The sequence below is a fragment of the Canis aureus genome, chromosome 25 (assembly GCF_053574225.1).
Source record: "Canis aureus isolate CA01 chromosome 25, VMU_Caureus_v.1.0, whole genome shotgun sequence".
Classification (NCBI taxonomy): domain Eukaryota; kingdom Metazoa; phylum Chordata; class Mammalia; order Carnivora; family Canidae; genus Canis; species Canis aureus.
In genome coordinates this window covers 14444485-14468068 of record NC_135635.1, presented here as the reverse complement: position 1 = coordinate 14468068, position 23584 = coordinate 14444485, and the positions used below count along the sequence as shown (strand labels likewise).

Below are 23584 nucleotides of genomic sequence, written 5' to 3'. Positions count from 1 at the left end.
TGCAATGACTGGATTTACGCAAGTACATAGAGTAGTATTAGTTAAATGAATGAGCTGGTGAAAAAAAATAAATGAGTGGGATGGGATGGGATGGGATGGAATGGGATATGGTATTGTCTCTATTCAAAAGTTTCACTTCCATGGGTAAACTGTTGACAAGTTTCCAGAGTGGTGTAGTTCTAACAATAAGAACACCTTAGAAACTGATTCATTAATTTTAGAGCCAGAAGGAATCTTAGAGATCCTTTAATGTAGATCTCTAATTTTAAAGATAAGGCCATGAGAAAATATGTGATTTGCCTGACATAACTTATCTACTTACTAGTGAAAGCAGGGCCGAGCCTCAGGTCTTCAAATTTCAGTTCCTATAGGATAAACAGTTCCTCTTTTCTGGCACTCCTTTGAAGACTGACTGTAACTCCTCTGTGAAGGAACCATACTGACCAGCAATATTTGCTATGAAGTTGCTTGAACTATTAATTGATATAAAAAAATACTAGCAGTTATAACAAGATAAGAAATGTGACTTTTCTTGTTATCTCATAATTTCAATTACAAACCTCAAGAAAAGTCTCTAGATACATCCCCACATTATTTACCAAGAGGTGGTCAAACTGGTCCTTCAACTATCAGTCCTTATCGTTAGGCTATATATGATAAGGCTAAAGATTCATGATTGAAATACTTTAAAAAGAATTCAAAGTAGAGAACACTGTTTCTCATTTCCTCTCCAAAGTATAGGGAAGTAAAATGTCTCTCCTCTATCATGTCAAGTTAGGGGGTTGTCCAAGGTTTTCCTTATTTATTAAGACTAAAGAGTTATAAGAAGGCAACTGTGGCATTTCATTTCTGCAGAATGCAGACTAACCTATCTCAAAATGTCTATGTTACAGAGTCCCATATCAGGGTGTCCACCCTGAGTGGAGAAGTGAGAGAGTCTCTGGGAAAATCTGATGCATGTCCTCTGGATTCCAGGTATATATATTTAAACTTGGAAAAGTCTGAAGATAGAAAGTAAAAAAAAAAAAAGTTAGGAGACAGTTACTGAGCAAGTGGCACTTTTGCTATTGACAAGTCACAGATACATGATTTTTTTCATTGCCCAAGTAGACAAAAAAGACAGTGGCCAGAAAGTCAGCTATTTCATAGGAATTTTGCCAAGGAATGTTGACTACCACCAGGATAAACAGACATTCACTGTCACAGGCTATAGATATATGAGATATGAGAGTAAGGAGGGAAAAGAACTAGAGCATTACCAAAAGGTTATGCAGGGAGTGCAGCTCCCATTACAGACATGGCAAGAAGATTGGCCCTCAGGAGGCTCTACAAAGAACTTGAGGTCATTACAGCCAGCTAGCGAAAGCCAAGAGAGCACTACAAAATGCATCAGGCAAAGAAGTACACAGAACACTAAGTAAAAAGAAATTTTGCAAATTGAATTTGAATTTTTAAAAATGTATTAAAAAAAAAAAAAAAAGACCCAGAAGAGGCACAGTGAGCATAGAAGGAGAAATGCAAGGGCAAAGTGAGGTAGAATAAGGTGACCAAAGGGAAGTTCCACTTTCCCAATATAAGTTATTAAGGTCTGTGGTCAGGACTGAACTAGATGAAAAGAGAACAGAGAATTGGGTATTTTGGGTTTAGACTGGGCAGTACTTTAATTTCTGAAAATGACACCACTTCTACAGATGAAAATAACCTGAAAGTAATGGGACCTACCCAAGAAGTTGGAAAGAGAAATTAAACAAATTTTGATTGAAGCATAAAGCAAGTTTCCTAGCTGTGCACTAACAAATTCAGCCCACTCAACAAACCAGTTATACTCAGCTATTACACATCAGATTTAAGAAGAGTTAATGACCTAGGAAAACATTCATGAAATGAAAAATGTAAAGTGAAAAAAAATGATGGAAAACTATATATGCAATAGGATTCAATTTTTTATTATATAAAGAATGAGATTATATTAAAATAGAAAAATGTTATTTCTCTTGGTGGTGAAATTCTTACAAATTTTCAAAAATGAATAATACTTTTATCATCAGAAAAAATATACTGCTCAAAATTTTGCAAGTACCCTTGTGAAAAAAAATATGAAATTTTTTACTATTACAATCAAAATCAACTATCATTTTTTTAGTGTCATTAGTTTTGTTCCAAATTTTGTAGCCAAAAGGAGTTGCCTTAACAATATCAAATGATGGCAGGCTTGGGTGGCTCAGGGGTTGAGCATCTGCCTTTGGCTCATGGTGTGATCCCAGACTCCCGGGATCAGGTCCCACACTGGGCTTCCTGCATGGAATCTGCTTCTCCCTCTGCTTATGTCTCTGCCCCTCTCTCTCTCTCTCTCTCTCTCTCTCTCTCTGTGTGTGTCTTTCATGAATAAATAAATAAAATCTTTTTTAAAAATATATTCAATACTCTGTGTAGCTTCTAATTTTGCTCTACAGTATCTCTCACTTCCTTCCTAAACACCTCAAATGTGTGTTGGAAATCATGGTCCAGCAGCAGCAGTAGAGGCAAGGTATTAATCTGGAACACCAGCTAGAACCAAGTTGCAAGAATTCAAATCCAGCCTGGTCACTTAGAGCTGTGTGACCCTAAACTAATAAGCAATTTGCTTAACTTTCCTTATTCATAAAGTATAACTAAATAACAGCGCCTATACTATAGGATTATCATGAGTATTATATGCGTTAATATGTGTTCAGAAGTTAGAACATTTGCTTTTGCCACATACTGGGTGTTTAACAGTTCATTTATTTTGACTTGAAAATTCATCTACACCCTCATCCTAAAACCTCACCTGCCCATCCCTGAAGATACGGCTTTTACTGAAATGCCCTCAAGTAAGGCTATTTTTTCCTTATACACCACATGTAAGTCATTGCCTGCAGATGAGTTTTCTAGCTCCCTAGAGCAGTTTCCAACCTGTCTCTCCTCATTCTTCCAAAGATTCCATCATTTTTGAAGCACATGTCTTCATGAGAACCTTACCACTCCTTAACATCCTTTATTGCTGTCCTGTCACACTGCCCCATCCATTGATCTCACAGTCTACAGGATCCACTTCACCACTACTTCTACTAGCATTCTTGGTAACTTCAAATCCCTTACGTGATATGCCAAACACCAGTATCTCACAGTTTTTTGACCTCCTTAAAAACATTCTCATTTTTTGTGAAAAGAAAAAAAAAAATCCAGGCAGAAGAGAACTCCTTTATCTTCATGTTCCCAGATTCAAACTACACGCATCTACACCCACAAATTCTGTTTTTTCTCTTGCTAAAGGACAACTCAGGTAAAAGTGTCCCTGCTTCTACTAAAGCCACTCTTTCTACTTCTCCTTTCAATCTCACTCCAAGTCTCTTTCTCAAGGGCTTCACTCCTACAAATATCTCTCTTCTCTTTCTTTCACCATCAATTTCTCCCTGTCCTGGATGAGTCCCATCAAGCATAAGCATTGCTCATTATCACACATTAAAACAATCCTCCCTTAATCTTGTCTTTCTCTGCCTCATTTCTGTGCTCCGCTTCACAGCAACATCTTCCAAAAGCAATACTGATTTCACTGTGTCTGCTTCCAAATCTCACATTCTTTCCTTAATCTGCTCCAAGCACTCCTAAAACACGTCCTACAAGTCACCAATAACTTCTCTCTTACCAAAGCAAATAGTCAATTTTTGTTCACCTCTTACTCCTAAAACACGTCCTACAAGTCACCAATAACTTATCTCTTACCAAAGCAAATAGTCGATTTTTGCTCACCTCTTACTTGACTTTGTGAGCAACATTTGAAACAGATGATCAACTTCTAGGACAACTTACTCTCGCTGTTTTTTCTAGCCTCACTGATTGCTCTTCTACAATCTCCCTAGCTAGATCTTTTTCTCTTATTACCTCCATATTTTAAAGTGTCCTAGGGCTTTCTCCCCACAAGTCTTCTGTAAATGTTTTCTCTTCATGAGGGATCACATCCAGTCCCATGCTTTAACCATCCAAATGCTGTTGCCTCTCAAAAATGTATCTTCAACGCAGACATCTACTCTGTGATCCAAACTCATATATTTAACAGCCAACTTGACATCTTTTTTAGAATGCCCAAAGTATAGCAATTACAACAGAGCCAAAGTAAAACTATTGATCTTCTTCCAGAAAAACTCATGTTTCCTCAAAGTTTCAAACCTGATAATCTACTTAATTCTCTTTTCATTACACCCTTTATCCGCAAGTTCTCACAGCTCTATTTCCAAAACATACCCCAAATCTACTGTTCACCCTACCCTCTCTCCTACTACTGTTTAGTCCAAGCCACCTCCATCTCTTTTCTGGAACACATTAACAGCTTTCTTACTGGTCTCCCACTTCCACTAACTCTCATAACATAGTTCAACCTCTACATAGCAACCACTTATCGTTCTACAATATAAGTCAGATCATGTCATACCTCCACTTAAAGTTCTCCAAAGCCTTCCCACTAAAATGGAACTCCAAAATTTCCATTCTAGATTACAAGGCCCTAAATGATCTGGCTCCTGCCTACCTCTCAGGCATTATCTCCATTCTATTTTTTATTCGCTATACCTGGCTATACTGCTCTTCTTACCATTCCACTAACATGCCACCTTACTTTTTGAAGTTTTTGCACTTGCTTTTGCTTAGAATTCTCTCTCAGATCTTCTCAGAGCTCAATTTTCTCAGTATTCAGGTCTCAACTCTAATGTCTCTTCCCAGCCAATGCCAATTATTCTCATGCATACTGTTCCACATTCTGCAGAGTACTCATCAATACCTAAAATTACTTTTTTAATTTTATTGTCTTTATCCTCACCCAATGTTACCACCTTCAAAGTGGAAACCCTTATCTTGCTTATATCTACAAAGAGTCCCCAACTTACCATGGTTTGATGACACAATTTTTCAACTTTTCAATGCTTGCAAAAGCAATACGTATTCAGTAGAAACTGTACTTTGAATTTTGATCTTTTTCCCAGGTTAGTATTATATAGCACGGTAATTCTCTCATGATGCTGAGCAGCTGTAGTGAGCTACACTTCCCAGTTGGCCACATGACAACAAAAAAGGTAAACAACAATACATTTATTATAATCATTCTGTTTTTCACTTTCAATAAGTCACATTAGATATTCAGCACTTTATTACAAAATAAGCTTTATGTTAGATGATTTTTGCCCAACTACAGGCTAATGTAAGTCTTCTGAGCATGTTTAAGGTAGCCTGGGCTAAGCTATGATGTTTGGTAAGTTACATGTATTAAATGCATTTTCAACTTAATGATATTTCAACTTACAACTGGTTTATCAAGAGGTAATCCCCCCTCAAAAAAGAGGTAACCCCCTCATAACTCAAGGAAGATCTATATATATCTTCCACACTCAGAACATCCTTCCTGCAACATCAATGGCAATCAAATATTTTTTGACAGGACGACTAAAGTTTCCATAAGAATAATTAAGAATATACTATGCTTTCTCCTTTGGTGTTGAGAATCACATCTGACATGCCTACTGGTGTACTAAGCACTTCATAGAGGACCAAAAAAAGAGATAAAGTCTATCTTTGCTCTCAAATAATTGAAAATCCATTTGAGGAGGAAGGAAAAACCAACATAAGCCTAAGACACCTAACACAACTATTTACAAAGCAATCTATCATACACTATAAATTATACTTACATATATGAATATGGTAGCATTAGTCAGTAAAGGCACCCTTAGGAAAGAAGAATTCTATGAGGTATATATTATCAATATCTTTTTTTTTTTTTTTTATGATAGTCACACAGAGAGAGAGAGAGAGAGGCAGAGACACAGGCAGAGGGAGAAGCAGGCTCCATGCACCGGGAGCCTGACATGGGATTCGATCCCGGGTCTCCAGGATCGTGCCCCGGGCCAAAGGCAGGCGCTAAACCGCTGCGCCACCCAGGGATCCCTATATTATCAATATCTTTTACAGATAAGGAAATTGAGACACAGCCAGCTTAAACAATTCACTCAAGGTTAAAAACCAGGAAAAGAGTCAGATTCAATTAAATCTCTTAGTGTCACAGCCCATTCTCTGAGGTAATTTTGTCTGCCACTTCCTTATAACAAGAGCTAGCCACTGTGAAAGGTACTAGCAGAAGTAAGACTGACTAACAAATGGAGCAGTCAAGGACACCTATAAGTCTAAAATTCTACCAATATTTAATGTTGAAAGTGCCTTGGATTTTGGATCTTGAAAAATAAAACAGATCATCAGTCTCCTAAGAAAAAAACACGATCTATTACCCACAGGACATCAGGATCAATGAAGTGGATACACAAGGGAAAGATAATTAACTAAGGGATTTAAAATCTTATCCAAACTATATTCTCAGAAATGGAATATTTTAGGGCACTTTCCATAGAAACCTCCTGCCTCACTTAGATCCAGCCTGGTCTCTCTGAATGTTTATTAACTAACTGTATGGGAAAAGATACGTGTATATGTATGAACATGCAGGCAGGTATGCATACTCATGTCCTTAGATATGTGGAGAAGAAGTTGTCAATAAATCTTTGCAATTAGTATCTGATGAAAATAGGATGATATCTATGAGAGGGATTTTTTTTTAGTGGAATGAGTATGAAAGTTAGGAAAGGTTAGAGAGATTAAGTATAGAGGAAAAGGGGGAAAAAAGTGAATAAACCAATAGGGCTATGTTAAAGATTAAGAAATTGGAAAGAGGGAAGCCTGGGTGGCTCAGCGGCTGAGTGTCTGCCTTTGGCCCAGAGCGTGATCCCATCCATGTTCCTGGAATCAAGTCCCACATCGGGCTCCCTGCATGGAGCCTGCTTCTCCCTCTGCCTGTGTCTCTGCCTCTCTCTCTCTGTGTCTCTCATGAATAAATAAATAAAACCTTTAAAAAAAAAAAAAGGAAGTTGGAAAGATTAAATGTCATGGGACTTAAATTATTAAAAAGAGCTTATATTACTATTTTGGAAAATGAGTCATTTTTCAGTCTTAGAAAGTGAGCTATTGTGATTACAGTGGCTATGGAGGTAGACTACTCCAATAACTTGCACATAATATGTTCATACTTCATTTTTGGTATGTTTCAGAAAGCCATCAGATCCGAGACTCTCCCAACTGGACTTAATTAATTACTCAAGGGCAAAATCTGTATCCTGATTCATCTTGGAATTCTCAGTGCCTAACAAAGTGTTTGCATTGCACTTGGCTTTAGAGGGATTCAATAACTAATAATTGAGACTGAACTAACTGAAATATATTGAACTTATCTGAGCCAAACTGAATTGAAATGATTAGCAATGGGAGCTACTTATTATCTTCATAAATTCATTTTCATTCCTTCATTTTAGATATCAAAAAAATACTTGACTAACTTCTGCTGTATTAACAACAAGCTTAGAGCAATAACTTTTGTTTTATAATTTTAGTGGCACTTTAAAGAAGCTGTAATGTACTCAGCAGAAGTATAATTCACTTTACACGTAGAGGGACTGAGTCATAGAGAGGTGTCACGTTAGTTTTCCACAGAGTTACTTTTACACCACTGCCACCTCAAAGTGAGTCAGTGGAATAGAAAAGAGCTGAAGTCAAAGTCCAAAAGGATTACTTTCATCACCAAAGTTCATTTTAAAAGATGCAATTATAAAAGGGAAATTATGTAATGTGCAAATAAACATACTTGGTAAATATGGGGGAAAAAAGCACAAAGATGACTGCTTTTGGAAACAGAAATTCCTGTTACTGTATTCTTTTTTCAGGTAAATAGCATGATCCTCCACAGAACATAAAGAAATTAGCTCAAATATATACGTAGCTGTTTTTGCAGTATGAGAGAATCTAATGATTTGAAGGCTATTCATCCTCAGTTATATTACTCTATTTCTACCTCTGTGATTTTTTTAATAGCTAATATTTGGAAGATTCTGCTTGTCAAAGACAGCAACCAGGGCTGTCTTAGTCATCTTCAATACCTCACTTAACTTTCTACCACATATTTTCTAACTTCATCTGTCACCACACTGTTCCACTTCACAGTAAACCAACATGTAAAAGACACAAAAAGGTATTTATTTTACTAGTTCAATCAAATTTGTTTTCTAAACAGGTTTGTTTTAAAAAGTGAAGTTTGCTTTCAGGATTGTTTAAGTTTCAGACTCTATTGATACTGTTATCACCCAGAAATGTGTTTTTCAATGCAAACAGAACTACAAAGGTTTCAGCAGCTAATACTGTATAAAGAAGAAAAAAATAATTATTATTAAGTAAGGTCTTAAAAAAGAGTTATAAATTTATTTTCCTTATTTAATTATGATAATTAAACTAAAAATTGTGCAAAATGACATCTCATAAAATGAATTCTGAAAATGACAAAAATTTTTTTTAATTTAGCAAAGGAACCATGTCACTTCAATCAGTCTTTTAATTACTTATGTTATACATGGAAATAATGAGATGTTCTCTTAGAGCTTACATATATATGAGCATATATATATATATACATATATGACTGTGTGTGTGTGTGTGTGTGTTCAATCACTTTTGGGGTCTTAGTAAATACTCTGTTAGTATAAGCAGAATTGTGTTTGGGTTAATGATATACCAAGAAATACATTTAAGAGGCTTAAGGACTAATAAGTCAGTCAGCTCACCTTGCCAGGTAAGCAGTTGGAAATCAATAAGTATCCCTATGTCCTTAAAGATAAACAGGAAAGAAATGCCATTCCAATAGTATACACACCATCAGAGAACAAAGATTTTTTAAAAATTATTCAACCTAGCAAGAAAGCATAATTATCTCAACCTTGACTCTCATAACTCAATGTATTCATAAAATAAAGACATACATTCTCAGGCAGCCTGGGTGGCTCAACGGTTTAGCACCACCTTCAGCCCAGGGCCTGATCCTGGAGACCGGGGATCGAGTCCCATGTCGGGCTCCCTGCGTGGAGCCTGCTTCTCCCTCTGCCTGTGTCTCTGCCTCTCTCCCTCTCTCTCTCTCTCTCTCATGAAAAAATAAATAAATTCTTAAAAAAAAAAAAAAAGACATTCATTCTATCATATAAATACAGTGCTGATAACTTTAACTGGTAATATCAAGGTCAGTATCATCTAATATAAATGCACTATTAACTTCCTTTTTATTCATCCTTACTGCATACAATTGACAAAAATCATAAGATCTGTAAAGTGTACATTATGATTTGATATATGTGTACCCTTTCAAAGGATTCCATCAAGTTAATTGACACACTCATCACCACACATATTTGCCCTTTCTTCTCTTGATGAGAACTTTCAAGTTCTACTCTCTTAGCAAATTTCAATTACACAACATAGTGTTATCAACTATAGACACCATATAATACATTAGATCCCCAGACCTTATTCATCCTATCACTGAAAGTTACCAACCTCTCCCTATATTTCTCTGTTCAAGAAATAAATTTTGCAAGTTAATGAATACAACTAACATTTATTGAGGCCTGCTGTATGCCAAACGTTATTCTGAATACTTTATAAATATGCCAATTAAATCCCATAACAATCCTAGGAGATTAGTACTCTTAGTATCTTTATTTCATAGAGAAATCAAGATGAAGGTGGAGGGGATTTTTTTTTTGGTTTTCGTTTTTTAAAAATTTGTTTATCTGAGAGAGAGATCACAAGAAAGAGTGGGGGCTGGGGATGGGATGGGACAGAGGGAAAGAGAGAATCTCAGACTCCCCACTGAGTGCAGAGACTGATGCGCAACTTGATGTGGGGTTCAATCCCAGGATCCTGAGATCACACCTGAGCCAAAATCAAGAGTCAGACTCTTAACTCAGGTGCCCCAAAGGTGGAGTTTTACAAACAAGAGCTCACCAAGGAAAGTATTCCTGTCTTGAGGTGATTAGAAAAGAAATTGTGGTTAGTTACTATAAGCTTTATCTAGAAGAGGAAAAACAGAGATTTAGAGAGATAGAGATAGATGGAGAGAAAGAGAATAAAAAGAGGTGGTATGAAGAGAAAAAGGAAGGAGAAAGGGAAAACTAAAAAAGAAAAATGAATCGAACATCTCCCAAACAATTCTAAATGCAAGACATTTACAACATTCATATAATCTTAACAACCCTATAAGATGGGTATTAACTTCATTTTACAGAGGAGAAAACCAAGATTCATAAAGTTTAAGGGGCCATCCTAAAATTTTGAACTCAAATCCTTGTGACATAAAAGAGCATAGAGTCCCTGCACTTTTCATTAAGCATAATGCAAAGAAAAATACAATGAAGGCAGGTTTGGGGTGGAGGGAAAAAGACAAAATTAATAAGGAATGTGAAGCATGATCAACTAGTGTTTAGAAGTCTCTTGATAGATACTAGGGTAAGACAGGGCACTGTTGCCATAAAACTATGATGCTTTTAACTGAGAGTGCAGGGATGTTGGGAACTATAACGGCTACTTGATTTCCTTTGATCCCCTCACAGATTCTTCTCATCCCATCTCAATGTCAGTGAAGCTGCTGTGAAAAATAGCACTGGCCAATTCACCTAGATGTGCCAGTCCCATACTGAGTGGTTACAGTGTACACCATTGATTTGGCCTAGCCCAACACACACTCTGTGGGCTGCTTCATCAAAATTGAGATGCTAAGCTATCATTGTGCTTAGCAAAGAAAATAATGATAATAAAAATGACAGCAGTATCTACTCTTTACAAAACATTTACTAAGTGTCAATAGTATAAGGGTTTTATATACATTTTTTAAGATTTTATTTATTTATTTGGGAGAGAGAGAGAGAGAGAGAGAACACAAACAGGGGGAATGGCAGGCAGAGGGAGGGAGAAGCAGGCTCCCCACTGAGCAGGAAGCCTGATGCCATCCGGAGCTCAATCCCAGGACCCTGGAATCATGACCTGAGCTGAAGGTAGATGCTTAACCAACTGAGCCACCCAGGCAGCCCAATATACATTCATATTTAATTTTTATAACAAACATATAAGCCAGGTGTTATTTTCCCTTATTATACCCCTGTAGACTTTGAAAATAACAATATTTATTGATCTGTTACAGACATTGAATATAAAAATATTTTCATTCATAATAGTTAAAAAAAGGGATAAGAATTCTGGAACATGGTTAGAGATAATTTTCATTCAGTGCTAACTGATTTGTACAGACTCATCCTCACTAATATTCACTTGCTGCTTCTGAAAAACAGTATTTACCACAGTACTCAGTAACACAGAATTTCTTTATGCCTATTTTTTTTAAGACTTTACTTATTTATTCATGAAAGACACACAGAGAGAGAGGCAGACACATAGGCAGAGGGAGAAGGCGGCTCCATGCAGGGAGCCCAATGTGGGACTCTATCCCAGGACTCCAGGATCACACCCTGAGCCAAAGGCTCAACCACTAAACCACCCGGGTGTCCCTCTTTATGCTTATTTATAAATAGAATGAGGTAGAGTCCTACTACTGAAATATAAAATGAGGCAACACAATTGATGTCAAAATATGCACAAATTTAAAAGTATGAAGTCATCAGAAGTCTTTGAGTTACTCCATGTTGAAAGCTACAGTCATAGAACACATACACAAGATAAATAAAATTATGATTGGCTATACCAATTAATACAATTAGGAACTAAAGATAACTAAAGAAACTCTATACTGAGAGACAAGAAGTACATCTGTACAAAGGTAACAGAAGGCCCAATTACACTTATGTAACAAAACAGATAAGAATATAATCAAGGACAGATGGAATTTGTTGCCAATCTAAGGCTAAGTAGGCAAACTAAAATTCAAAAGTATCATATTGTATTGCCTAAACTGAGACTTGACAAGGTCACAGATGTCACATGTGGATTAAGGAACCTTAAATGGCCAAATAACCAGGAATTAAATCTGTGATCTCATGTTTAATCAGCAGTTGACAACTTCCATTTCAGGGCAGGACAGATGCGGACTAGGTGGCCAAAAGGCTCCTCAAACAAGTGTTTTGTGTTGAACTGAGGTACAAAAGCAAAATAAGCACTTTAGAAATGCACTAATTTTCAAGGAACATGGAATGGTTATGGACCAGTGTTTGGTTAACCATCAGTGTCTTAAATCAATGTGTTGAATGAATATCTGTATTATCCTAATAGATTATTATCTTGCTGCTGATATAGCTGAAAATTTAAAATTATAAATCAATATATCTTTTTCTAAAAAGTATCCTCAATGTCATAACATTTAACCATATATTGTGGGTGGCCAGTATTACACTCCACCTTCAGTTACAGGAAATGGTCATTTATAGAGTCTGTGCTTATCAGTGGAAATGAAAATATTACAGGAATCATAAAGCCAAGTTTATCACTGGTAAGAGTCCAGACCAAAACAATTTTCTAACCATCCCATGTCTGTTCTATTACATCACACTGCCTCCAACTCATGTGATTCCAATACACAGTGTACATGTAATATAGATATAATAAATGAATGAATTTTGATCTAAAAAGTAAATATGATTAGAAAAGATACAAGTGAGGGTAGAGATGGCCTATGTCTCATTATGCCATGTGATCAACATACCACATCATAATAATTAACTACAGCTTCACTTTCTCCAAAGTTTCATATTCTTGCTTGCTGATGGAAAAAGGCTCTCATTTAGAACAATTCCAAAATGACTCTGTAACTGTTGTCAAAAAATATGAATATGGGGCAGCCCCAGTGGTGCAGCGGTTTAGTGCTGCCTGCAGCCTGGGGTGTGATCCTGGAGACCCGGGATGGAGTCCCACGTCAGGCTTCCTGCATGGAGCCTGCTTCTCCCTCTGCATGTGTCTCTGCCTCTCTCTCTCTCCCCCTCTCTCTGAATGAATAAATAAACCTTTAAAAAAATATATGAATATGTACTCCAAAAAAATATGTCCTTCATCATAGTCAGAGAACCACAATATCATCATACCTAAGTGACAAACACGGCTCCCCAAAGTTGAAAATAATGTCAAATTCAATTTCAAAATAATATTTTACTACATACTAAGAGATCCAAAGAGTTGTCCTTGATTTAGCTCTTCCTTGGGCTCATGGTGTGGCACAACCAAGTCTCAACAATTTTCTTAGTTCCTTGCTCCTACTGAAGATGCTAATAGGGGTGAACAGTCACCCAAAGAGACTGGCCTTAGGGTTAAATCCCAAAAGACCTTCATTCCAATCTAGACAGGCAGATATCTGCTTGTTTCAATACCAAAACCACAATGTCCTTCAAATGTTCTATTATAATAATGCTATCAATATGTTAGCACCTTCTTTTATTTTTTAAAATTATTTGTTTATTTATTTACTTGCTTACTTACTTGAGAGAGAGTTTGTGCACACACCTGCCTGTGTCAGCGCTCAGCACCAGCCCTGAGATTATGACTGGAGCCAAACCAAGAGTCGGATGTTTAACCAACTGGGCCACCCAGGCACCCCAACATCTTCTTTTAAAAAGCATAAAATATTCTCTGAGTTTTGGGAACATTTCAAGTTGAACAGTGAAAATCACATTCTATATCTCTCTCTCATTGCAATTTTAGAGGGAGAGAGAAGACTCGTATAAGGAAGATCTATGGCCCTGAAACGCAGAAATTTCTATCCATGGGAGCAATTTAGAAAGGCTTCAAGCAGGGGATCCCTCGGTGGTGCAGCGGTTCAGCGCCTGCCTTTGGCCCAGGGCGCTATCCTGGAGACCCGGGATCGAATCCCACATCGGGCTCCCGGTGCACGGAGCCTGCTTCTCCCTCTGCCTATGTCTCTGCCTCTCTCTCTCTCTCTCTGTGACTATCATAAATAAATAAAAAATTTAAAAAAAAAAAAAAGAAAGGCTTCAAGCAGAGGTGAGACTTTGACATTTAGATGGATGACAGGCTCCACTATGGTCAAAATGTGTTGTATTATTTATCTCCTTCTAAAATAAAGAAAGGAAAAGCTAAGATATTATTTTAAAGCTTAAGAACCACCTATCAAGTGAAGTATTACTCAAAAAAGGGTCTTTTTAAACCCCTCAGCTTTCTACTTCTACCACCAATTCCAGATCCTAATAAATACATCTCACTCCCCACATGACTGCACCCTACCCCTACTCTACCTCACCCTTCAGCCATCTCGCTCATAGCAAGTCAGCCATTATTACCGGAATGTGCTATAATCCTTAAGTATGTTGGAGTAAAAGGGGGGGAAAAGTTTTAAGAACCTAGGGGAGGGAAGGGGGAGAAGGCTGCATGCCTAGCATTCAGAAAATCCTCCTGAACGTTGTTTCCAAATTAAACTATACACACATTTATACTTCAATGGTTGTCATTAAAACATTACTGAGCTACTGTGAATATTGAAAACAGTCCATAATGTTTTTATTGTCCAGTTCTGACATTTCTTCATGTTAGACTATATGAGGAACCCCAAAATATAGACCTGTAATTTCTATTCCAGGGGTCCCTCTCTCTCTGCCTCTGAGAATCAATCACTGTCCTAGTTTTAGAATTGAGGCCACCATAAGGCAAAAATAATGGGTACTAAGAGTGGGGGAACTCACCCAAATGTCAAGTTAACTTTCAGAAGGAGTATTTATGGGATTAAAACTGTAGTTTTTTAAAATGTAAATTTATTCTATTTCTAAGATGTCTGCCAGAGATCCCTGGGTGGCGCAGCAGTTTGGCACCTGCCTTTGGCCCGGGCGCAATCCTGGAGACCAGGGATCAAATCCCACGTCGGGCTCCCGGTGCATGGAGCCTGCTTCTCCCTCTGCCTGTGTCTCTGCCTCTCTCTCTCTCTCTGTGTGACTATCATAAATAAATAAATAAATAAATAAATAAATAAATAAATAAATAAATAAATAAAATCTAAGATGTCTGCCAGAAAAACATGAAGACCTAAAAAATCTACAATACATATCAACAGAAGACTTGAATTGCCATCTGTGGGAACTCAAGCAATTACCTCAACTTCTCTGGACCTCTACTGTCCAAACTGTCATAAAGAAGGGCCCTCAACCAGCTGGTATCGTCAGGTTCTTTCCTGATTTTAAAATCTATCAAAAATTAGAGAGGTACTAAAAATCATCTTCAGGATACAAATGTCTGATACTTTCAGAAAACAAAAGACAAAGGAACTTCATACATAATTCTTAAAACAGAAATATCTCATAATAATTGTAGGTTGTCATGAAAATTGTCTCTTTGGCTTGGCTGTCATTTGCTTCAAATAAAGCCTGAGCCACAAGAAAACTATTTTAACACTCTGAGAAGATTAGATAGTTAATCCACTGGGAAACCAAGCTGAAAGACAGAATTCACAAATCCGCTTCCCAGAGAGAAGCATTGAAATTAACTAACATATCTGTTTTATTTTGAATAAAATTATCCTACAGATACACTGTATACAAATACTTCCTATTATCTGGCATCCATTTTCATTTTTGTAGTTTTCCTTCCTAATCTGAAGCTGAAATGAAGGTCATGTCTAACATTGGCAGAAAAACAATCATTTCTAAGTCAGAGTTGCAGGAGTGGGTTGTAACATATCTTGGGGGAAAACATCCATAATGATGTATATTCCAAGTTCATGTCTTTGAAGATAAATTGATGAGAATTGAAAGATTGGACAGATTATGGAATTAACTGCCAAGATAATTTCTGCTTTTATAGCTTCACAAAACTGGAATTTCTAGTGCATCATTCTCTACCCCATAATTATGCATCAAAATATTAACCAATTAGCAGGTAAGATGGTAAGAGCTCAAAGGGTAGTAATAATTGGACATGAAACTTGAACTTTCATGGAGTTCCAAATAATAAACAGGTCTACCACACTTCATAAATGCAATAAACCAAACTTGAGAAAAATATATCGACTCATACTTTGTAAATAAAATAATTTCATGGACTTTCAACTCATATCATCTACTAGCTCTTCTTTCATTTCCCTTATTTCCTAATCCAACTTCAAAGACATACAAATATACATACATGTATATTTTATCAAGTAGGACATGATATAAATAATAACCCCCTAACGCATAAGCTCTGGAGTTTACTTTTTATATGAAATACCTTTGGAGTCAGGGCACATTTTTCAAATCACTGTTCCTAATGAATATAGTACCTAAAAACTGCTATTAAAAAAATAAAGGAGAGGGATGCCCAGGTGGCTCAGGGGTTGAGTGTCTGCCTTTGGCTCAGGGCGTGATCCCGGAGTCCCAGGATTGAGTCCCACATCGGGCTCCCTGCATGGAGCCTGCTTCTCCCTCTGCCTATGTCTCTGCCTCTCTCTCCATATCTCTCATGAATAAACAAAATCGCATAAATAAATTAATTAAATAATATTAAAAAATTTAAAAAGGAGAAATAAAAACTAAACTTCAACTATTATCTTTCATTTCTAGTTCATGCCATTGATTACATTTTGTGTTAGTTCCAATATATTTTGTGCATTTAAAGAGACTCATACTGCTAGGGATGTAAAAGCAGGGACCATGTAGGTCATACGTGCTACGTATCCTCAGCAGTTGAAAAGTGTCCAGCACGGGGTGCCTAATTGGCTCAGTCAGTAGAGCACACAACCCTTGATCTCACTCAGGGTTTTAAGTTTGAGGCCTACTTTGGGTGTAGAGATCACTTGAAAATAAAATCTTTATGGGGTGCCTGGGTAGTTCAGTCAGTTCAGCGTCTGACTTCAGCTTAGGTTATGACCTCAGGGTCTTTGGGACTGAGCCCTTCAAGCCCCACACTCAGCAAGGAGTCTGCTTCTCTTTCTCTCTCTCCTTCGGCCCCACCCCCAACTTGTACGATCTCTCTCTCTCTCAAATAAATAAAATCTTTAAGAAAAAAAAAAGTGTCCAGAACATAGTATATACTTAATAGATATTTGTTGAAGAAAAAGGAAAAAATAAATGACCAATCACCAGGAAACCATCTATTTCCATAAAATAAATATTTCTAAAAGCCTCACTTAACTACTTCTATATTTTCTAAACATTAAATCGTTTCAAATAATTTACCTCACATGTGTAAGCGTTTCAGCTTGAAAGATCCTTAATACATTGAAATTAGGACACAAAATGTTTTGAAAACATTTGGAAATATGTTTAAGAACAGGGATCCCTGGGTGGCACAGCGGTTTGGCGCCTGCCTTTGGCCCAGGGCACGATCCTGGAGACCCGGGATCAAATCCCACGTCGGGCTCCCGGTGCATGGAGCCTGCTTCTCCCTCTGCCTGTGTCTCTGCCTCTCTCTCTCTCTCTGTGACTATCAAAAATAAATAAAAATTAAAAAAAAAAAGAACAGAAATAAATGTTAACTAGACTTACAGTACTGAGCATTTGCAATGCATACAAATATCAAAGCATTATGTTGTATACCTAAAACTAATATAATGTTATATTTCAACTATACCTCAATCAAAACAAATGAATAAAAAACAAAAACAAAATACACAGAGATTGGTAGGATAACCCTAAGTTTGAATTCTAGTTCTGGTACTTAGTAGCTGAAAAACCTAAACAGGTCATCTAATACATTTATGACTTGTTTTTTCATCTGTAAAACAGGGATCTGTCCAGTCTACCTCATTGAGTTTTAATGTAGATCAAATAAAATATTGTACATGTGTATTACAACCAAAATGGGAAAAAGCAACCACAAATGACTAAATGTTTCCTGTTCAGTAACAAGAGTACCCAAAGTAAACATTGTTGGGAAAGTCAAGCTTAAAATGTTACACTACTTCCTTCCTATAGATACAGAGCCAACAGTTTAACAAAATCACATATTTAATAGACTGCATATGCAAAGTTCTTACAACTCATAATACCTTGATATTGCCACCTCAGCACGAGGGAAAAGAAATGTCCAGAGTGGTCACATTGGAAATCAGTGCCAGTGACAAACCTAAAATGAGCTTTTGATCGTCCAACCAGTCATAAGCCTGCTCAGCAAAGCCACTTTTTAAAACTGCTTTAGTAAGGTAAAAACACAGCAAATTGAAACCCAATTAGACTACATTAGCCACTAATCCAAATTGATTGTCAAGGATATGTACAGCTCTCTGTCAAAGCGAAGCAAAGAGGTTTTAGCTCACAACCACACAATGACATGAAAACACAGTGGTCCTCTCTGTATCTCCATTTTTGTCCAGCTCTTGACATACTCTAACAGCTAAAGTTCTTGAAAAGGAATAGTTTCAAATTTGCTGTCGCCATTCATAGACAGGGAAGGGGGGAAAAGCACATCATCTCATAATATTTTACATTAGAATCAAAATGTTTCATTGATCTTATCATTTTGAGTTAACTGAATAGTTCAATTCAGTACACTTAGATATTAGGAATAGAATATATATTATACTTCATTGCTCATTTTTGTTGATGACATCTACCTAAAGCCATCCATTTAACTTACGACATTTTCTAAGAATTCAACTACCATATTGAGTGCATAATCACTATCTTTCTTACACCTGTGTACCCTGAGACGTGGGGGGGGGGGGCGGTGGTTGAATCCAGTCTTATGTGTGTGTATGTATAACTACTCTAAGAAAAGATACCTAGTATTCTGGCATTTTCTTTTTCTCTTTTTTTTAAAAAAAAAAAAAGATTTTATTTATTTATTCATGAGAGACACAGAAAGAGAAAGAGAGAAGCAGAGACACAGGCAGAGGGAGAAGCAGGCTCCATACAAGGGGCCCGATGTGGGACTCGATCCGGGACTCCAGGATCACACCCTGGGCTGAAGGCGGCGCTAAACCGCGGAGCCACCCAGGGATCCCCGCTGGCATTTCCTTGATATAACAGTGTGGGTCGGGTATACCTGGGTGGCTCGGCGGTTTGGCGCCTGCCTTTGGCCCAGGGCGTGGTCCTGGAGTACCGGGATCGGTCCCCCGTCGGACTCCCTGCGTGGAGCCTGCTTCTCCCTCTGCCTATCTCTCTGCCTCTCTCTGTCCCTCGTGAATAAATACATAAAATCTTTAAAAAAAAAAAAAAAAAAGAATGTGGGTCTATGATGGGGTGGCTATGATTTATTTCTATGTATTGACTTATGTTGCTGATAGTGTAATTTTATCCTATACTACTTTCACATTTTTTAAATTATAGAGCAGTATCAGCCAATAGAAACTTAATGTGAGCAACATTATATTTGATTTTAAATTTTCTAGTAGCCACATTTTAAAAAAGGAAAATAGGTGAAATTAATTTTAATAATATTTTATTTAACTCAATGTATCAAAATAATCACTTTAATGTGTAATCAATACAAACACTATTAATATATTTGCATTCATTTTTCTTACTAAATCTTTGAAATCCAATGTATACATTGCACTTACAACATGTCAATTATGACACTAAATTTTTATCAGAAATACTCTATCAGTATTTAGACTATATAAACTACACAGTTGAAAAAGTAGGTCCAATTAATGAACTTGTTTCAAGAATATTCAAAAGTGGGATGCTTGGGTGGCTCAGCAGTTGAGCATCTATCTGCCTTTGGTCCAGGATCAAGTCCCACATCGGGATCCCTGCATGGAGCCTGCTTCTCCCTCTGCCTATGTCTCTGCCTCTCTCTGTGTCTCACATGAATAAATAAATAAAATCTTTTTTTAAAAAAAAGAATATTTAGGGGATCCCTGGGTGGCTCAGCAGTTTAGCGCCTGCCTTTGGCCCAGTGCATGATCCTGGAGTCCCTGGATCAAGTCCCGCGTCGGGCTCCCGGCATGGAGCCTGATTCTCCCTCTGCCTGTGTCTCTGCCTCTCTCTCTCTCCCTGTGTCTATCATGAATAAATAAATAAATCTTTAAAAAAAAAAAGAATATTTAAAAGTTACCCAAAACAGGGCACCTGGATGGCTCAGACAGTTAGGCATCAGGTTCTTGATTTTGGCTAGGGTGGTGGGATCAAGCCCTTCATCCAGCTCCTCACTCAGTAGGAAGACTGCTGGAGATTTTCTCTCTCCCTTTCCTTCTACCTCCCCATCTCTCTCTTTCTCTAATAAACGAATAAATCTTTTATTTTTTTAAGATTTTATTCATTTATTCATGAGAGACACAGAGAGGCCCTGGGCTGAAGGTGGCACTAAACCGCTGAGCCACCCGAGCTGCCCTGAATAAGTCTTTAAAAAAACATTATCCAGGGACGCCTGAGTGGCTTAGTGATTGAGCGTCTGCCTTCAGTTCAGGACGTGATCCTGGAGTCACGGGATCAAGTCCCGCATCGGGCTCCCTGCATGGAGCCTGCTTCTCCCTCTGTCTGTGTCTCTGCCTCTGTGTGTGTGTGTCTCTCATGAGTAGATAAATAAATAACATCTTAAGAAAAAAAAAAAAAGTTATCCAAAAACTAAATAAAGGACCAGTTTTTTACAATTAAATTAATTAAAATTAAGTAAATGATAAATTTAGTTCCTCAGTAGCATTAATCAGAATTCAAATGCTCAACAGCCACATGGGTTGAATAGTAGGGCTGTTATCTGAATCCATATCCACTTCAATGAAAGATACCCTGCAAAATACCTCAGATATACCCTGCCAAAAAAATTTTTCAGAAACTGAATAAAAAATATTCTCCACGGCACCTGGTGGTTCAGTTGGTTGGGCATCTGCCTTCAGTTCAGATCATGATCCCAGGATCCTGGGATCAAGTCCCACATCAGACTCCCTGATCAGCAGGGAGCCTCTTCTCCCTCTCCCTCTCCCTCTGCTGTTCCCCCTGTTTGTGCATGCACCCTCTCTGTCAAACAAATAAAATCTTAAAAAAAAAAAATTCTCCCTAAATAAGAAATTTCTTTTGAACTTCTTAACCCCAAAGTTTTATATGACCCACACACTTATTTTGAGAAATCTTAAAATAGAGTCACCAGCCTTAAGAGTCTCAACATCTAACAAAACACAAGAACTTCTAGGACACTCTCTGCATTTCACAGTAGAGTCAATCCCCTATACCTGTTACTACATTATTCATTGAAGAAGAAAAACAAGTCAAATGCCTGTTTATTTGTGTCAATGTGTTGATTTACTTATCCTGCTGATGAAATCTGTCACAAACAAGTATAGAATTGGAAGACACTGTAAAGATTAAAGAGAATTGGAGAAAATATTTTAACCAAGTTCAGATCCTCCCTTCCTGAATTTTATCTTTTCTAGCAATAACAAGGTATACATAACTTGTCAAAGCCACTCATTTGTAACTAAGCTAATACAGAACCAGGAAAAGGTAAGTGACCTTCAGCTAAATAAAGCTTTGTGAAGTATGTTCTTGCCTTTCACCTTTGTAGGTTCAATGGCTAAGAATATGTCCAGGTTGGAACACTGGTTCTATCACTAGCTAGCTAGTAGTTTAAATAGGTCACTTAATCTTTCGATGTCTCATCCGTAAAATGGTCATAATAACAGAACCTAAATCAAAGATTGTTATGGAGAATAAATGAAATTTTACATGATACAAAACATCTTGACAGCACTGACCCTAGCGCATGACATCTGTCCAACAATGACTGGTGTTTTAACTCAGAATCAGAATAATCAGAGATGAGGATATATATTCAACAAATATTTGTTGTAAATGAAAAGATGTCTCCAAGCACTTTATAAATACCAAAGTGCTAGAAAAACAAAAGCTATTATTACCCTATGTAAAATAAGTTTAGAGAGTGGATCTATTCAGTGTATCTAATGAAAAAAGGACAAAAGGACCTTTACAATGCAGTTTACCAAGTTCTATTAACGTTTCTAGAGACCTTTCCCAAACAAACAGACCCACACTTACCACTTAAAAAGCGCAAACATAATGAACACAAATCATTTATGAATATGTTTTATTTATAAATCAAATATAAATTATTTATCTGTCAACATCACTTTAGGGTCATCCATGACTCTGCTCACCTTCAGTGCAAGAATCATCATATTTAATGGCATGGCAAATAAGCTGCCCTATGATATTCTAGAGAATTCACAGATAAAAATCTTAAATCTCTAAAAATGATTTCTCTCATAGCCTAATTTTTGGTTTTCATTACTATTTTATGCTCCTCTTCACCTTCTTTGACCAGATCTGCTAACAAAACTGCCTCTTACTGGATTTCTGCCACCGCACAGTCATTAACGAGTATTAAAAAGCCAAAAGAGAGGTAGTAGTTTTTTTAGGAGAAACAAACTAATCCAACAATTGGATAAGTAGCCTCGGAATAACCAAAAATGTCAAAATTAAACTTCAAAAGCTTTATAACAGATTAAACAGTCATAAAACTGTCACCTCCACAGGTGATCATTTCCTGATCCATAAAAGAAAAAAAAAAATCTTTAAAATTCAAGTCATTCTGGAGGTCCTGGCTGGCTCAGTCGGAAAAGCATGACTCTTGAACTTGGCAGTCATGAGTTCGAGCCCAAGGCTGGGTGTGGACATCGCTTAAATAAACAAACTTTAAAAAAATAAAATTTATGTCATTCCTTAGCATATAAAGAATATAAAACTTGTATTATCTTTAGTCTGTAATGCATATAAAACTGCCTAATCAAGACTTGCCACTAAAACACCGCTGACATGAAAGGATTTTTAAAAGACCTTTCCAGAAAGGCTACATGAATGGAGGACTTTTTTTTTTTCTTTTTTCTCAATCATTTCAAATTTCTCCAAGGACACTGTCTTCATAATCCTTAAAGAAGCGGATGCACCGTGGGCCATCATGGAGCTGTGAAAGCGACGCACCTATTCCACCATGAATGCTTCATTAATATTTCAGCGATGATGCTGCAATTTTCCATAAGCAACTGTCAGACCTCGGCTTCTCGCTATGTATCAAAAGTGTCCAAATGACATTCAATACTCGTGTACCTGGCGTTGACCAAAATGCAATTTTGAAGCATGTGGCATTTACAAAGCTCACACCCAGGCCCTGTCTAACGTTATATTGAATGCACCCTGCCTAACCCAGTCACCCCGTCACCCCGCTAACCCTTCCACTCGCTGAAAGAGTTCCTTCCTTCTGCAGACCTATCACCAGGGGTGGAATTCTGAACGAGAATTCCCATTCCAGCGCCCAAGGGCGCCGAGTGTCTGCCTCCCACGGCCACCCCTGCGCCTGTGCTGCGTGCGTCCCCGGGATGCTGAAGGAGACTTCCGTTTGCACAGGCATCTGGAGCCCTGCATCTGGAAGCGCCGTCCGTCAGATGCTTTGTCTCCTGCCTCAGAAGGCCTCAGCTGCTTGTACACACATGACAGACGCTCTCGAAACAATAATAATGATGATGATGATGATGGGGAAAAAAAAAAAAAAAAAGCCCACCACAGCGCAGCAAGCAGGCAGCTCCTCCGGGCGACGGGCACGGCGGCCAGGCCGTCGCCCAGGGCCGCCCCACCTGAGGCGATTGTTCCCCGGGCGCGAGGCAGGCGGGGGCGGGCGCCGACGGCGTCCCCCCGGGAGGAGTCCGGGCGCCGCGGGGACCCGGCGTCGCGCGGCCGCCCGCTACCTGCAAACGCCGCGCGCCCGAGGGCGGCAGGGTCGCCCCGGGAGCGCCGGCCGGCGGGGGATCCGCAGCCTCAGCGAAGCCAGCCGCCAGCCG

The 23584-nt window shown here is 37.9% G+C and overlaps 1 protein-coding gene and 1 long non-coding RNA gene across 16 annotated transcripts in view; one reads left to right on the top strand and one right to left on the bottom strand.

The window, feature by feature from the left end:
* The window catches only part of KIF21A (kinesin family member 21A), a 146147-nt gene that overhangs the window by 121279 nt on the left and 1284 nt on the right, over nt 1-23584 (bottom strand). The window contains exon 1 of one of the 15 annotated variants that reach the window (XM_077870481.1): nt 22731-22801. The exons of the other annotated variants lie outside the window; for them this stretch is intronic. Within the exon in view, the coding sequence (XP_077726607.1) occupies nt 22731-22786 (56 nt within the window). The 5' untranslated portion in view covers nt 22787-22801. Of the gene's footprint in view, nt 1-22730; nt 22802-23584 lie in introns of those variants that run through there. 15 annotated transcript variants of the gene reach the window in all.
* On the top strand, nt 890-7287 carry LOC144297001 (uncharacterized). The gene is made up of 3 exons (XR_013364013.1): nt 890-975; nt 4998-5087; nt 7107-7287. It is a non-coding gene; the product is annotated as an uncharacterized LOC144297001 (long non-coding RNA).